This window comes from Equus przewalskii, chromosome 19 (assembly GCF_037783145.1).
Source record: "Equus przewalskii isolate Varuska chromosome 19, EquPr2, whole genome shotgun sequence".
Taxonomy (NCBI): Eukaryota; Metazoa; Chordata; class Mammalia; order Perissodactyla; family Equidae; genus Equus; species Equus przewalskii.
In genome coordinates this window covers 22,793,920-22,810,646 of record NC_091849.1, presented here as the reverse complement: position 1 = coordinate 22,810,646, position 16,727 = coordinate 22,793,920, and the positions used below count along the sequence as shown (strand labels likewise).

Genomic DNA, 16,727 nt, shown 5'->3' with positions numbered 1-16,727 from the left:
ATCCATTGATAGACACTTAGGTTGTTTCCATATCTTGGCTATGGTGAGTAATGCTGCAATGAACATGGGAGTGCAGAAATCTCTTCAATATCCTGTTTTCATTTCCTTTGGATATATACCCAGGAGTGGAATTGCTGGATCCATCCAGCAACATATTGAAAGGGTTATACATCATGGCCAAGTGGGATTTATCCCAGAAATGTAAGGGTGAGTCAACATATGAAAATCAGTACATGTAGTAAACCATATTAATAGAAGAAAGGACAAAAACTATATGATCATCTTAATAGACACAGAAACAGCATTTGACAAAATTTTAATGATAAAAACACTTGTTGTAGGTTGAATTGTCTCCCCCCCTAAAAAGACCTTCAAGTCCTAACTGTTAGTACCTTTGAATGTGACCTTATTTGAAAATAGGGTCATTGCAGATGGAATTAGTTAAGATGAGGTCATACTAGAGTAGGGTCCCTTAATCCAATGTGACTGTGTCCTTATAAAAAGAGAAGAGATACAAAGACAGGCACACAGGGAGAATGCCATGTGATAATGGAGGCAGAGATTGGAGCGATGTGTCTAGAAGCCACAGAACACCAAGGATTGCCGGGAACACCAGAAGCTAAGAGAGACAGGGAACAGATTCTCCCCTGGAGCCTTCAGAGAGAGGATGTTCCTCTCAACACTTTGGTTTTGGAATTCTAGCCTCTAGAACTGAGAGAATAAATTTCTGTTGTTTAAGCCACCAGTCTGTGGTACTTTTCTATGGCAACTCTGGGAAATTAATACAGATTTGAATAGAAATTTGTCCAAAGAAAGATTACAAATGACCAATGAGCACATGAAAAGATGTTCAACATCATTAGCTATTAGAGAAATGCAAATCAAAACCATATTGAGATACCACTTCACACTCACTAAGATGGCTATAATCCACAAGACAGGCCATAACAAATGTTGGCGAGTACGTGGAAAAGTTGGAACACTCATTCATTGCTGGTGGGAATGTGAAACGATGTAGCCACTGTGGAAATAGTTTGGCAGTTTCTCAAAATGCTAAACATAGAGTTACCATATGACCCAGTAATTCTACTCCTAGAATCTACCCAAGAGAAATGATAAATGTGTGTCCACACAAAAACTTTCACATGAACATTCACTGTGGCATTATTCATAGATCCAAAAAGTGGATACAATCCAAGTGTCATCAATTGATGAATGGATAAATATAATGAAATATAGTCATACAATGGAATGTTATTTGGCAATTAAAAGGAAGTATTGATACATGCTACAACTTGGGTAAACTTTGAAGACATTATACTAAGTGAAAGAATCCAGATGCAAAATGCCTCATGTATATTCCATTTGTATCAGTTGTTCACAATAGTCAAATCCATAGAGACAGAAAGTAGATTAGTGGTTGTCAGGAACTCTGGGGCATGGAGAATGGTTGCTAATGGGTAGTATGGAGTTTCTTTTTGAGGTAATGAAAATGTTCTGTAGTTAGATTGTGGTGATGGTTGCACAACTCTGTGAATATACTAAAAGCCACTGAAATTATACACTTTAGAAGGGTGAATTTTATGGTAAGTAAGTTATATCTCAATAAAAAGTTAAAAATAAAGACATATCTGAAAGTTATTCTGTGTATGGTTGTGTCTGTTTGCACACAGAGACACATTGCTCCTTTTATCTGAAGGTCTGTCATCAGCTGCACTCTGGAACTGAACAACCTTTATTGTGACTAGAAACAGATCAATTCCTTGGCCCACAGAACGCACTCTTGTGCCCTTGCCTCAGGGCTGTGGCCATCTACCTTCTCAACTTCACGGGTTAAATGGCTGGATTGGATACATCATGTCAGTCACTGCCTGACCATGTGGCTGTCCTTTCTCATTGTCCCCTCTGCAGCACTGTGATTGTATTTTATGTACAAAGTGGGCCACCTTTCAAGGTCCTCAAGGCTGCTGAAGTAGTCCAAAATCTGCACAGGCGCCTCTCAAAGGAGAAGACTGATTTCTTGCTTTTCAAAGTCTTGAGGATTGACACAGCAGGTATGACCCCCACAGAAATATTCTTTTTTATTTATTTATTTTTTAGAGCTCAAGTAATGTAAACATTTAATTGTATATTCAGACTTGGACACCACTGAGCTAGACATCCCATCAAATTAAGTATAGTGAGAATCTTATGGAAACATAAATAATTACCCACTGAGTTTAAAGTGAAGGATTTCTGAGAAGAGGTGAAATACGATCTGGTTCCAATATGGCAGAACAGTAGGCAGGTCTCATAGACTTTTTTGACTGAGTGGGAATTAAGTTCCATATTTAGTTATCTTTCTATTTAGAAATTAAATATGGGACTTAATTCCTCTGGGGATGTTCCAATGGGATTATTCCGATGGAACTATTCTAAAAGAGTCAGACGAGCTAATCATGGCTACGTTTTACTGGCACAGAAAGATCTTCACTTTAGCATCCAGGGACTTGTTTTGCATTTATTTCTCCAGTAGATTTCCTGCAGCACATGTTTGCCAATAGGCTTTGTCACTGAGGGAAACCTGAGAGCAACAACAATCATGGGTCAGTTTTTAAACTATCTTCTCACGTAATGGTCATTGTCGGAAATTTCATATGTAAACCGTCAGAATGGTCTTAAAGACAGATAAGTAGCATTGGCTGGAAAAGCTGTGTTTATATAATTTGTTTCCCTTTGACATCATGTCTTAGGTTGTGGTGATGGTGTTATGTAGACTGTGGAAAATTGAAGAGAGTTTGTAAGTCCTTCTGTTGTGCCTCATTTCTTAGCCCCTTGCTTGCCACCCCTTCGTGGCACCAAATGTGGAAATGTGGTCTTTGTCCAAGGTCTCTGTCCCCAGCTTATGAGGAGCATGAATTTCTTATGATCTGAAAGTGGTAATTTCTACAGACACTGAGGAATATGAGAGTTACAAGGAACATGATAATGTTTGGGTAGTAAAATTTAATTTGTTTCAGATGTATATCTACCCACACTTGACTTTCTCGACTATAATATGGAGTAACTTAATTTTTTTATGAGTTCATAATAGTTTACATCATTGTGACATTTCAGTTGTAGATTATTTCTTGTCTGTTGCCACATAAGTGCTCCCCTTCACCCCCTGTGCCCACCCTCCAGCCCCCTTCCCCTGGTAACCACTGAACTGTTTCCTTTGTCCATGTGTTTGTTTATATTCCACATATGAGTGAAATCATCTGCTGTGTGTCTTTCCCAGTCTGGCTTATTTCGCTTGGCATAATTCCCTCCAGGTCCATCCATGTTGTTGCAAATGGGATGATTTTGTCTTTTTTATGGCTGAGTAGTATTCCATTGTATCTATATACCACATCTTCTTTATCCAATGATCAGTTGATGGGCACTTGGATTGTTTCCATGTCTTGGCTATTGTGAATAGTGCTGCAATGAACTTAGGGGTGCATATGTTGTTTTGGATTGTTGATTTCAAGTTGTTTGGGTAGACACCCAGTAGTGGGATAGCTGGGTCATATGGTAGTTCTATTTTTAGTTTTTTGAGGAATCTCCTTACTGTTTTCCATAGTGGCTGCACCAGTTTGCATTCCCATCAGCAGTGTATGAGGGTTCCCTTTTCTCCACACCCTCTCCAACATTTGTTATTTTTAGTCTTAGTGATTATAGCCATTTTAACAGGTGTGAGGTGGAAATGCACAGGTTTTGCATTTCCCTGTTGATTAGTGATGTTGAACATCTTTTCATGTGTCTATTGGCCATCTGTATATCTTCTTTGGAAAAATGTACACATCCTCTGCCCATTTTTTGATGGGGCTGTTTGTTTTTTTGTTGTTCAGTTATGTGAGTTCCTTATTTATTATGGATATTAACCTCTTATCAGATATATGATTTGCAAAAATTTTCTCCCAATTGGTAAGTGGTCTTTTTGTTTTGATCCTAGTTTCCTTGACTTTGTAAAGGTTCTTTAGTCTGATGAAGTTGTTTATTTTTTCTTTTGTTTCCCTTGTCTGAGAAGACATGGTATTCAAAAAGATCCTTTTTTGTTCGATGTCAGCGGGTGTACTACCTATATTATCCTCCAGGAGTTTTATGGTTTCAGGACTTATCTTCAAGTCTTTGATCCATTTTGAGTTTATTTTTGTGTATGGTGTGAGATAATGATCTACTTTCATTCTTTTGCATGTGGCTGTCCAGATTTCTCAACACCATTTATTAAAGAGACTGTCTTTTCTCCATTGTATGTTCTGGGCACCTTTGTCAAAGATTAGCTGTCTGTAGATGTGCGGTTTTATTTCGGGGCTTTCAGTTCTGTTCCATTGAACTGTGTGTCTGTTTTTGTACCAGTACCATGCTGTTTTGATTACTATGGCTTTGAGGTACATTTTGAAGTCAGAGATTGTGGTGCTTCCAGCTTTGTTCTTTTTTCTCAGGATTGCTTTAGCAATTCGGAGTCTTTGGTTGTCCCATATGAATTTTAGGATTCTTCGCTCTATTTCTGTGAAGAATGTCATTGGGATTCTGATTGGGATTGCATTGAATCTGTAGATTGCTTTGGGTAGTATGGATGCTTTAACTATGTTTATTCTTCCAACCCATGTGCATGGAATCTCTTTCCATCTCTTTATGTCATCTTCTATTTCTTTGAGTAATGTCTTATAGTTTTCATTTGTAAGTCCTTTACCTCCTTGGTTAAATTTATTCCTAGATGTTATATTCTTTTAGTTGCGGTTGTAAATGGAATTGTATTTTTGAGTTCTCTTTCTCTAAATTCGTTATTAGAGTATAGAAATGCAACTGATTTTTGTAAGTTAATTTTGTACCCTGGAACTTTTCTGTAGTTGTTAATTATTTCTAATAGTTTTCTGATGGATTCTTTAGGGTTTTCTATATATAAGATCATGTTGTCTGCAAACAATGAGAGTTTCACTTCTTCACTCCCTATTTAGATCCCTTTTATTCCTTTCTCTTGCCTAATTGTTCTGGCCAAAACCTGTAACAGAGTAACTTAATTTTTTTTTTTAAAGATTGGCACCTGAGCTAACAACTGTTGGCAATCTTTTTTTTTTTTTTTTCCCTTCTTTTTCTCCCCAAAGCCTCCCAGTACATAGTTGTGTATTCTAGTTGTGAGTGCCTCTGGTTGTGCTATGTGGGATGCTGCCTCAGCTGGCCTGATGAGCAGTGCCCTGTCTGTGCCCAGGCTTTGAACCGGTGAAACCCTGGGCTGCCAAAGTGGAGTGTGCAAACTTAACCACTCGGCCATGGGGCCAGCCCCGAGTAACTTAATTTTTTTAATAACTCCTTTTTTCTAGCTACAAAAATAATATTTATTTGTTGTAGGAAATTTGGAATATCTATAAAGGCAAAAAAATTAAAATTATCCTCTATTCTAGAGTCTAGAATTCCCACCCTGCAAAGATAACTTTTGTTAATATTTTGATATGTTTCCTTCTAGTTTCCCCATCTCTAGAAACATTTACTACAATCAGGATAATTTGACATATATTTTTAATTTGCTTTTTGGCTTCAAATCATATTATGATCATTTTCTCAAATCTTTCAAAATTTATCCCTCAGTAAGATACTTAGGGCTGCATGGTACTCCATCCTGGACATGTTCCACAACTTAGGCAACCAGTTCTCTACTCATGGACTTTAAGGTTGATTTTAAATAGTGCTACAGTGTAGAGAAATCTTTGTCCATATCCCCAATTATTTTCACTGGATAAATTCTAAGAATTCTTTCTTCGGCCAGAGGGTGCTACATTTTTGCTCCCTTTTTAAGGCTTTTGTTACGTGGTGCATTTTGATGCTTCCTGATGAGACTGTCAGTACTGAGACACGATCCCTGGAACCCTGGTCCACACCATAAGAGGCTCTTGACTCAACAAGATGCATCTATTCAGGGCCTATGCTATGAAAATGCACAAGCTGGAGCCGGGGATTCCCCTTTCCTCCGTGGTAACCTCAGCCTCGCTCGCTTCCTTGCAGGTTGCCTTCTGAAGTGTTCTGGCCACGGTCACTGTGACCCCATCACCAAGCGCTGCATCTGCTCTCAGTTGTGGATGGAGAACCTGATCCAGCGCTATATCCGGGATGGCGAGAGCAACTGTGGTGAGTCCTGGCGTGGCGGTGGCATGAGCTTTAAGACGACTCATTCTGAAATTTCCGAAATGCCTGCCTAGCTTTGCAGCTGTAAACATTCAACCCTTTTCTCACCTGAAGCCAAGTGAACCAACTCACTTGGTAGTGAGTTAAGATCCTCCCACAATTCTGGGGCTGTGTTTAAGGCTTTTCTGTAAAACTTCCTGATGAGGAAATTCAATTTGGCAGAGCAGATTTGGCTAACCATGGCTGGCATTGCTAAGAAAGTTCTTTGGGCCATGTGGGCTGGGTCTAGGTTGCACCTGCCTTGGCGTGGGCTCTGCGTGGCCTTCTGAGGAAGTGGCCCCTGTGAGGACCTGCTGGAATCAGATCAACACAAGAATTGGCTCACTCTTCCAGGCTGTCTGCCCAAGCGAGCACCAGAAATGGGAGCCACCACCTCAGCTGGCCAAGCCGGTGCCCTTAGGTCTCTTCTGGGGAGGAAACTATTTCAATGCCCGTCTGTTTGTAAGAGTAAATTTGTGGTCTTGGGGATCCAGATGGACATAATTGGCAGAAAGAATTGTAAGAACTGATTGCCAAATTATGTTCCCACTCACTACCATATAAAAATGTGAAGATAACCAGCCCTTAGATCATTATTCCAGGGAGCGTGTATAACATTTAATAGAGTTAAACCTTGTGTCTTTGCTCCCTGGGTGTCTCTGTTCCTGAATTGCTGTTGCAAAGCTTTTCCCACTGGATTTCTGCAAGGATGTGGAAGGAATGAAGATCAGGTAGCTTCTGAATTGCCGTCTGGCTCTGTGAAAAGCATCTTCATATCATAGGCAGCCATAAAAATACTTTATTTACCTTATTAAAATCAAGCCAGAACTATTTTGGGCAGGAAGGTTGTGATTTTTGTGATTCTGGATCAAATATTTTGATGTGCCATTCGTGGGTGTTTCAGAGGCATTACTTCCTAAGTGATTAATTTTAGTTTTTTCCAACTATTCTGTTCTCAAGTCAGCATGAAATATGTACTCCATGAGGTCCCTGAACCAATTGGACAAAACTAGGGTGCCTTTAGGTTGTTCTTGAATTATGTGTATTTGACCTTGCTTGTCCTCTGCTGCCAGACCGAGGCGGTGTGATCAGCACCACAGATGGCCTTTGCTTATAATTACAGGACTCAAAATATGGGTTGCGAATCATTGACATAAACTTGTTTTGCAAGTAGTATGTAACCATGTCCACCTGGTTTTCTTTTTCAGAGTGGAGCGTATTCTATGTGACAGTGCTGGCTCTCACTCTCGTAGTGCTCACTGGGGGTTTAACTTGGCTTTGCGTCTGCTGCTGCAAGAGGTACCTGGTGTGCTTGCTTATTTACTTCCTTGAAATCAAGACACATCATTAAATGGGATATGACAGCGTTAGTGGCTTTTGCTTGGGTTTGTTAAACTGCTGAACTGTTTGACAATCACTCTTTTTATGAAGACAAACTAGACTTTAAAAGGACTTTATCCTAATACTGATGTATGACATATAGGAAAGTTAAGAGAGTAAATCCTAAGAGTTCTATCACAAGGGGAACATTTTTTTCCTTTTTTCCTTTCTTTTATTTTTATTGTATCCAGGTGAGAAGATGGATGTTAGCTGAACCTATTGTGGTAATCATTTCACAATATATGTAAATCAAATTATCATGCTGTACATCTTAAACTTATACAGTGATGAATATCAATTATTTCTTAATTGATAAATTAAGGGGGGGAAGTACTTTATAGTGCATTCTTCCCCACACAGCATATGTGCCTAGGGAAATAGAATAATACTCGAGGCAGCTTTTTCTCATTACAGTGCTCATATTTTCTAGAAGGTTCAATGATTCAGTATCAAATCTAGTGTTACTTTCTACGAGTCTCACATTATGTTCACTCGAACAATAAGTGGCCTGACTGGTCCACCCTCAGTGAGAAAGGAACGCTGATACCAGTTGTAGATTTTGAGTATTTGACCTGTGTGAGGCAACATCGAATCTTCCTGAATTCTGTTTAATAAATGTGAATCTTTAAGCCAGGTGATACCATCACCAAAGAGAGGTTTTGCTTTAGGTTTTCCCTTCTTCCTTTTTCCGTGGAGCTGACCTGTGAGAGGCCCCAGAGGTGCCCCATTGTCGGAATCTTCCAGAACTCTGTGCCCAACCCTCTGTGAGGAGATTCGTGGGGATACTGATTAATCTCTTGAAATCCTTAGAAGACAGCATTGGGTCCACTTATGAAACACTATAAAATGCTCTCTAAAGAAGACATGATAAAACAGATAACGGTATACCATAATTAACCGTTACTTTTCATAGACCAATTATAAATTATTTTAGTTTTGTGCTTACTTTCCCAAAGGTAAGACTGGCGATGGAGAGCACAGGCACAGGCCTTACAGGGCTAAATCCCATTAAGTTTTCCCAGAACCATCTGGGATACTGGTCACCCCGCTGTGCTTGGCTTTAAAAATTCTGCAGCTTTGTGACACGTGTATCAAGCAGACGATAATGATAGTGCTTGACTGTGGATATTTATTAAGTGTTTGCCATTGTGATTAATGGCTCTAAGTGCTTTATATGTATTATCTAGTCCTCCCATCAACCCAATGAGAAAGGGACTATTCCTTCTCCCAGTTTACAGGTGGGAATATGGAGTTACAGAAGTATCAGAAAATTATCTCAAAGTCACCCAGCTAGTAGGTGCTACCCCGTGCTGTTACTCACCAAGCTATCAGAAAACTGTCTTTGTGCTCAGAAACTACTGTTCATTCTCTCCACACCTTACCGTGGTTTTGAGGTGTATTTTCAATAATCCTCTGAAGCACAGGATGAGGCACACAGGTCCAGCCCAGTTGTTCTATGTGCTGTGAAAAAATAAAAGACTGAGTTGTTGCTAATTAATTTGGGGAATTTATCGTAGTTTCTAGAGTTTTGTTCTGATTGGTAGTTTATGTCATCTTTGCATTCCTGCATCTTTGGATTTGCCAGGGCAGTACAGGTTCAGGGGGAAGCTTGCTTATCCAGGTGTTTCTGAACTAAGACTTACTCAAGGAGAAAAGCTCGCTGGGCTGACACGGGGATTGAGGGTTGCTATAAAGGTCCCTGGTCCCCCAGCCCGCGGCTGAGCTGACAGCCTGCAGTTAGTGGGCCATAGTGGTGTGGCTGTTCCTACTCCTGAGAGTGTTTCTTCAAGATGTGTGATGTACTTCAGTCCCACTGAACTCAGACCTCACCCTGTATGCTTATCATTAGTAAAAGATGCCAATCAACAGAATGTAATAACATTCTAAAGGCAAAAGATTTCCTTTGGTGTCCTCCACATGTTTTAAATCCTGGATCCCAGTTACCTTCCTGAGAATCTGAGTGGAGCTTTTCATTGTTCCTTTCAGGCGAAAAAGGACTAAAATAAGGAAAAAAACAAAGTACACCATCCTGGACAACATGGATGACCAGGAAAGAATGGAGCTGAGGCCCAAATATGGTAAGATGACCTCCAAGATGCTTTCCTAGTATCTTGAAATGATGTAATCCAAGTATCTGCCTGAGAGTGTCCTGGGTGAAGGGAGAGCAGAAGGCCGGAGGCAGCACGTGAACTGGGCAGGAAGAGGGAGGCTGCGCTTCTGTGAAGAAAACCATCTACGTCAACCTAAGGCTGTGCTGACCGGGAGGCAGTAGCTGTATTATAAATTTAGTGACATTTTGGCACAGTGCTTTGAGACCTTAATGGGGGAAGGATATGAAATGCCTGTTATCAATTGAGCGCCGACCAGTGACTGCAGGACAAAGGTCTGCTTCAGACAGGTGTCCTGGGGCCTGGCTTTTCTCTACGCATGGCCGCAGGGTGCCTGGCCTGTGATGTCCTTTCACCCCCGCTCATCTCTGAATGCTGTTCCCCGTAGGTCAGCTACACAGAAATGCAGCAAAATAACATTTGGACTTCAAAATCAAACATTTTCCAGCAGCTGCATTAGCTAATTAACTGTATATAAATGGACACAAAGAGTTTTTTTTTTTTTTTTTTACAGAAAATTGACTTTCTTCACAAAGTAAATGCATCTCTATGCTTAGAACTACCTCTTGTCTACCTCAGTTAACCTTTTTGATTCTCCTGTGTTAACTCTTGGAGACTGATTCAACTTTCTCTAGCCCTCTGAGGCTGCTTCGCACCGATTCCACGGATTTGTCCTAATTCTGGATTTATAACTAAATTCTTACAGAGGGCCGGAATCACTTTGACAGTTGTGAGAGGCACCCCGCTGTCCACAGTAACTTTGGAGGGCCTACCCTATGCACTGACTCAGGGTAGGCCCTGGACGAAGGGCGAAGAATGGAGCATAGGCCTGCCTTCACGGGAGCTCACAGCCCAGGGGAGGATAATTATACCAGAGAGCAAGGAGTCCTACAGAAGCAGGGATGGTGCCCTGTGGGCGCACGGAGGCTGGGGGACCGATGGTGTATGGAGAGTGTGGTTGGGGGCTTTGGCAGGAAAAGCTTCACAGGAAATACAAATTTTAGTGTATATTTATTGAGGGCTCACCATTTACTTTACATAATTTACTATCAGAAGTTTTATACCTAAGAGCTCAAAGTGCCGTAGGTTGCATTATTTCACCCACCTTCCTCCTGAAATGCACTCTTCCTTCTGACTTTCCTGTTTCTATCCACAGAACCCTGTTCTTATTACCAGGTTCTAGACCTCGGTCATTGGTACTTGGTCAGAGTGCCTTGTCCCAACTCCAGCCACCCCATCTTGCCCTCTTTCCTCATCATTCTCCTTACCACCACCCTAGTTCGGATCTTATGATCTCACTTCTGGACTAATGGTGCTGACAGTAATAGTCAACAGGTGTTTAATGTTTAATATGTACTAGGTACTGTTCTAAGCTCTGTACCCATTTAATTCCAATCCTATAAACACCTCTATGAGATCTGTGCTATGGTTATCCCCATTTTACAGAAGAGGAAGCTGAGGCACAAAGTTTAGCAAGTTGCCCGAGTCACAGAGTGCGTCAGTGCCAAAGGCAGGTTGGACCAGGCATCTGCTCCCGGGCCCCATGCTCCCTTCCTCTATCCTGCACTGCTCTGTGGTGCAGTCTGCTCTCCTGTTGCTCTCCATCTTCCTCCATCCTACACACTGTAGTTTTAGTCATATCTTGAAACCACATTTTAATCATGTTACTCCTTTGCTTATAAGATAAAATCCAAGCTTCACGGCTTACCTTGTACTCATGTGCTTTTCTGTGAGGTCCCAGCCTCTCTTTCATTATTTCCTCCATGAATCATTGGTCCACACTGTTTTCTTCAAATATTTCTGGATGCCTCTGCATGCTCCGTGCCCCTCCCTCGTTCTTCTGTCCACATCTACTCTCTTCAAATCCCGTCCTATGTGAAATATCACTGAAGCAACCTCAGCTTTTAAGTGTGTGCTTTATCTCTTCTTGATTCATAGAAGATTTATTTTTAAAAATGTCTTGCGTGTTATGAACCATCTTCCCATGAGTCTTTGTCTTAAACCCTTAGACACTATAAATTCCTTGAGAGCAGAGATCGTATCTTATCCCTGTTCAGTCTCTTTTTTTGACCCCTGGCAATCGCATATTCTACCAAAAATGTTTAACTGACCCAAATAGTAAAATTGTAACAGCTTACATTTATTGAGCGCTTAGTGTGTGCGAAACGCTGGGCAAGAGCTTTATAAGCACTGCTTCACTTTCTCCTCACGTGGGAGAGGAGGAAATTTCCCTCTGCCCTTCTACGTTCTTCTGGCTAGTCTAAGAATTAAATTGACACGAGACAGATTAACAGGAGAAAATCAAATTTAATTAATTTCATGCATACGGGAACCTCACATACTTGAGAGGATCGGAGACAGAAGGGTAAACTGAGGTATATATGCCATCTCGAGCTAAGGGGTGGGATGGGGGCCTGAGGCTTCAGAGGGGAGGACGGTAATTCACGGGAGGATAAGAAGAGCAGGTTTTCACTAACGGAAGTTTGCCCTGCCATACAGATAGGTCATAAAAAGGTATTTCTGGTAATAACTCTTATTATGGGCAAGGCCCCCAATTTAAATTCTTTAAGGGACAGGTAAAAGTTTCTCTTGAGCCCTCAGGGTCTCGATTGCCATTAGCTCAAAATATTCCCCATGTCAAAGTGGCGCATCTTGGGGAGGCCTGATCAGAGCGCCTCCACTCCCATAAACCCATGGAGTAGATGCTTTGTTATCTCCCAGTTTAATACACAGGGGCCTGAAGGCCCAGAGGTTAAGTATCTGTATCCTGCCCAGGGTCACACAGCTGGTACGTGTCAAAGCTTGGGCTCAAGTTCGGGTGTGATTCCAAAGCCCTGTTATTACTCACTAGGAAACCCCAACCTCCTGCTGTGTGTGAGCTTTGAAGGTGCAGAGAGCACAGTCCCACGCTCTGCACTTGACCTGCAACGGGAAGGACAGCTGAGAGTGAACAATGCCCTTTGCGCCTGTCTGCTTCCCCCTAGGTATCAAGCACCGAAGCACAGAGCACAACTCCAGCCTGATGGTGTCCGAGTCGGAGTTTGACAGTGATCAGGACACAATCTTCAGCAGAGAAAGGATGGAGAGAGGCAATCCGAAGGTTTCCATGAATGGCTCCCTCAGAAACGGGGCTTCCTTCAGCTATTGCTCAAAGGACAGATAATGGAGCAGCTGTAAAACGAAAGGACCCCTGCAGGAATCCTTCAATCCGGGACCAGTCAATGGGAGTTAAAACACGAAACTAACTCTTGTTAGAACAGCGCATGAACGTCCTTTCACTCTGGGCTGGGTGTGTGTCCCCATAGTTTAAAAGACCTGTTTTCTTGGGGTTTTCAAGACACAAAACAAAACAAAAACATTGCTTTTTAAACTGGGACGCTTGTTAATAGGAATAAAGGCTGGGTAAGATGCTAAGGTATATACTTAAAAGAGTTTTGTGTTTCTGTAGCTGGTACAGTATTATATTGCCTATGTTAAAGATTAACACCTGTTCGTGTCTGCAGACCCGTTAGGTGACTTACACATGGATTTAAAGAGGGCTGATTTCTCCTAGGAGCTGGGATTGCTTTTAAGGACGACTTTCTGAACATGGTTTCTTGGTAGGACCCATAAAGTCGATGGCTGTGTTTACTAAATAGTGTCTCTGAGGTGCGGGTTGTCTTCTGTGCAGCAAGTTTTCTGTGCTGAGTGCGACCCCCACGCAGAGCAAGGCCCTCCTGTTTTCGCTCCTTTGCTGTCACCAACCGCCATTTTGGTGCTCTCTCTTGGAAGTTCAAGATCTCAAAAAGAATTGTTTTCTGAGGACTGGAGGCGACAGAAAGGGAGGTGGGGTTCAATGACTTGTAGGTTGGAAGTTGAACTAGCATTTTAACATCCTTTACCTTTTCTTTCTTTTAGAAAAACAAACCAAGCTGAGGTTTCTCTTAGCCCCAGTTTACATGAAACACAATAAAAGTGATGATTCCTCCATTAAATATTTACTGAGTATGAACTATATAGGCCATGCAGTTGGCCTGCCATAGGCAGGGATAATGACTCAGCAACTCTGTATATATTCCCAACTCCGAAAACAACATCTTCATTAGGATGGTCCGCTCATGATCGGCCCCTAAGGTACTTTCCATAGTAACAACTTGACGTAGACATTCACTTCATATGTTTAAAAATATATTTATTAAAAGTTTTTCTACTAAATAAGTCATTTTAAATATATGAAAAAAAATCAAACCATCCCCAGCCACAAAGCAGCATGCCAGAGCGAAGAACTGGAGTTAATTGTAGTCTGACAAGTTGGTTGGCTGATCATAGTTCCCTCTCCACCCATGGTCCTCAGGCTGGTGGCCTGGGTGGTGCCCTTGGCATTCTTTGTGGGAAGTTTGGGATGAGAGGTGGGGCCCATCACAGATAGAGCCAGCGTTGTGGCCTCCAGCATGACCACACCTAAACAATATTCCGTTGCACAAGTTTCTGGAACATGAGGGGAAATCTAGGATGCTTTGCTATGATGAAGTAGAGAAGAAAGGCAATTAAATCATCAGGTTTAAATCATCAGGGCTGGAGCAAGAGAGAAAATAGTTCCTGTGGGCCCTTGAAAAAAATGAGCTTCCAGGTGCTTTGATTCTCGCCGCTAATACTCATCCTCATGAAATCATCTTGTTTTCAATTATTGGACTTTATGAGGAATGGCAGAACTAAAAAGTATAGGAGTGCAATTTTATTTTTAAAATAATTCCTTTGCTTATGCCTACACTTTCTGTATTGCTAGCCAGTTCAATACTATCTATGGTGTTAGAAGGAAAATGTGATGATTTTACACCAATATTTATCTTCATAAACTTAAAATCTGCCCTACCTAGTGAGCAGGGTTATGTTATTTTAATGCAAAAGCAAAAACTCCTGGCATAGAGGATGGCAGGCCAAATATGAGGTCAGTAGAGCACAATGAAGAAGGGAGCAATCATCGTTAAGGGCTTTATGTGCATAATAACACGTGTCTCACATACTCAATTGATCCTTACAATCATCCTTGAAAAGGAGATGTTATTCTTCTCTTGTTGTAGATAGTGATCTGAAGGCCCAGAAAGATTAAGTAACTTGCCCAAAAAGTAGTGGATCTGGGAATTGAATGGAAAATTTTAAGCGTAAAGTCCATGCTTTCCACCCTCCTCCCTCCACGACACAAAGAACTCCCGCCCCTAACTGTTGGAGGGCAAATTCTGGGGGACCTCTTGGGCCCTCTGTTCCTAGGACTAAGAGGAACTCCTTTTGATGTGTGAAGAGAACAAAAGACAAAGGGAGAGACGCCTCCCTGTCTCTCCTGTGGGATCAGCCCTGGGCCCCCTCTTGGTTTGCCAAGTGCAGCTTCTGCCGCTCATCCTTTTCTGCCCCTGGCCCTCCCAGCCCAGCCTGTCTGCTCCTTCCACAAGAAGGATCTCAATGCTATCGTGAATCAAAAATAAACACCACACTAGTGATCAGAAAGTGGGTCCTCGTTATCCCACTTGTCAGAGGAGCAGAGCATGAGGTGGAATGACAGCCAGGGTTCTTTGGTGTGCTTATCATTAAGAACCTTTGGAAGGTAAAGCTCTCCAAGAGCTTTGGCTAGACAGAAGAGCAGGGCCCTATGATGTGAGAGAGGGCATTTGTAGGACTCAAAGGCTAATAAGACTCTTCATTGCTGGTTAAAAATCCATGAAGGAGCGGGGCTGGCCAGTGGCCTAGCGGTTAAGTTTACACACGCTGCTTCGGTAGCCCTGGGTTCACCAGTTTGGATCCTGGGCATGGACCTACACGCTGCTTACCAAGCCATGCTGTGGCAGGCACCCCACATATAAAGTAGAGGAAAATGGGCATGAATGTTAGCTCAGGGCCAATCTTCCTCAGCAAAAAAGTGGAGGATTGTTGGCAAATGTTAGCTCAGGGCTAATCTTCCTCAAAAAAAAAAAATCCATGAAGGAGGATTCAAGTCCACATTAAGAGGCCAAGCATGTTTATGATTAAAGAACCTGCTGGAGGTAAGAGAACATCCACGCAGCATGCCAGTGATGCCTCCCTTGTGGGCAGGGATGAAGAGGTAGTACCATTCTTTTTGTGTGTGACCAAGCTATCATGGACTTTGACTTAAGTCTTGGCTTTATTTTAAAAAATGTATTATTTTTTCCCCATGTATTGACAAGGTATCATTTCTAATATGACACTTTAAACCTATGTGCTAATCTAAATAAACGTGTCTGTATTTTACGTAACACCTAGTTGTTGTTAGGGGGGAAACACTTTTTCTTTATGCTTCTGTGTAGAGGATTCCCCAGGAGTCAGCCAACTGGCCCATGACCTGTTTTGTGTGGCCCATAAGCTAAAAATGATTTTCACGTTTTCAAATGGTTGAAAAAAAATCATAAGAATATTTTGTGACACGTGGAACTTACATGACGTTCAGATTTCTGTGTCCATAAATAAAGGCTTATTGGAACACATGCACATTCATTCGTCTGCGTGTTGTCTGTGGTTGCTTTGTGCTACAATAGAGTTGAGTAGTTTCAACAGAGACTGTGTCCGAAGCCCAAAATATCTACTATCTGGCCCTTTCTAGAAAAAATTTGCTGAAGCCTTGGACAACACCCCTGGCTCCCTTCCCATGGGAGGACCAGAGTTTGAGAGGCGTTAAGCATGCTCAGCTCTGCCTGCCTTCTCTCTGCAGAGAGGGTAGGTGCACACCAGGGCAGTCGGCCCTTGCTGGAGAAGGCCCACAGTTGGGGGTGGGGGAATGCAAATTACATTGAAGGGTGTGTTTAAGCTACATCCCCTGATCTGGTTCCTGTCAATAATCAGGCTGATATTTTGTATTCCATCTGTGTAACTCCTGCATCACTTGCTCGGCTTCGAATTTCGGAAGAGTGAGGTGTTATCTATTGATTCCCTGAAACCTCACAGCCATGCCGGGCCGTCATAAGCACTGACACCCTGTTATGCAGCTAATAGGGGTTGACTGGAGACAAAGAGCTAATGGATTGAGTTAAAAGTCTTGGAGCTGAAGCTTTGTTGACTTAAAAAAAAAAATAGTTTATGGAGGTATAACTG

The 16,727-nt window shown here is 41.9% G+C and overlaps 1 protein-coding gene across 8 annotated transcripts in view; it reads left to right on the top strand.

Moving 5' to 3' along the window:
* Positions 1-16,127, top strand: part of KIAA0319 (KIAA0319 ortholog) — a 94,370-nt gene extending 78,243 nt beyond the window's left edge. For all 8 annotated transcript variants that reach the window (XM_008513506.2, XM_070584160.1, XM_070584158.1 and 5 more), the window contains 5 exons: positions 1,912-2,054; positions 6,004-6,126; positions 7,371-7,461; positions 9,529-9,620; positions 12,635-16,127. In XM_008513506.2, the coding sequence (XP_008511728.2) occupies positions 1,912-2,054; positions 6,004-6,126; positions 7,371-7,461; positions 9,529-9,620; positions 12,635-12,813 (628 nt within the window). In that variant the 3' untranslated portion in view covers positions 12,814-16,127. The remainder of the gene's footprint in view (positions 1-1,911; positions 2,055-6,003; positions 6,127-7,370; positions 7,462-9,528; positions 9,621-12,634) is intronic.
* Positions 16,128-16,727: the final 600 nt, after the last annotated feature.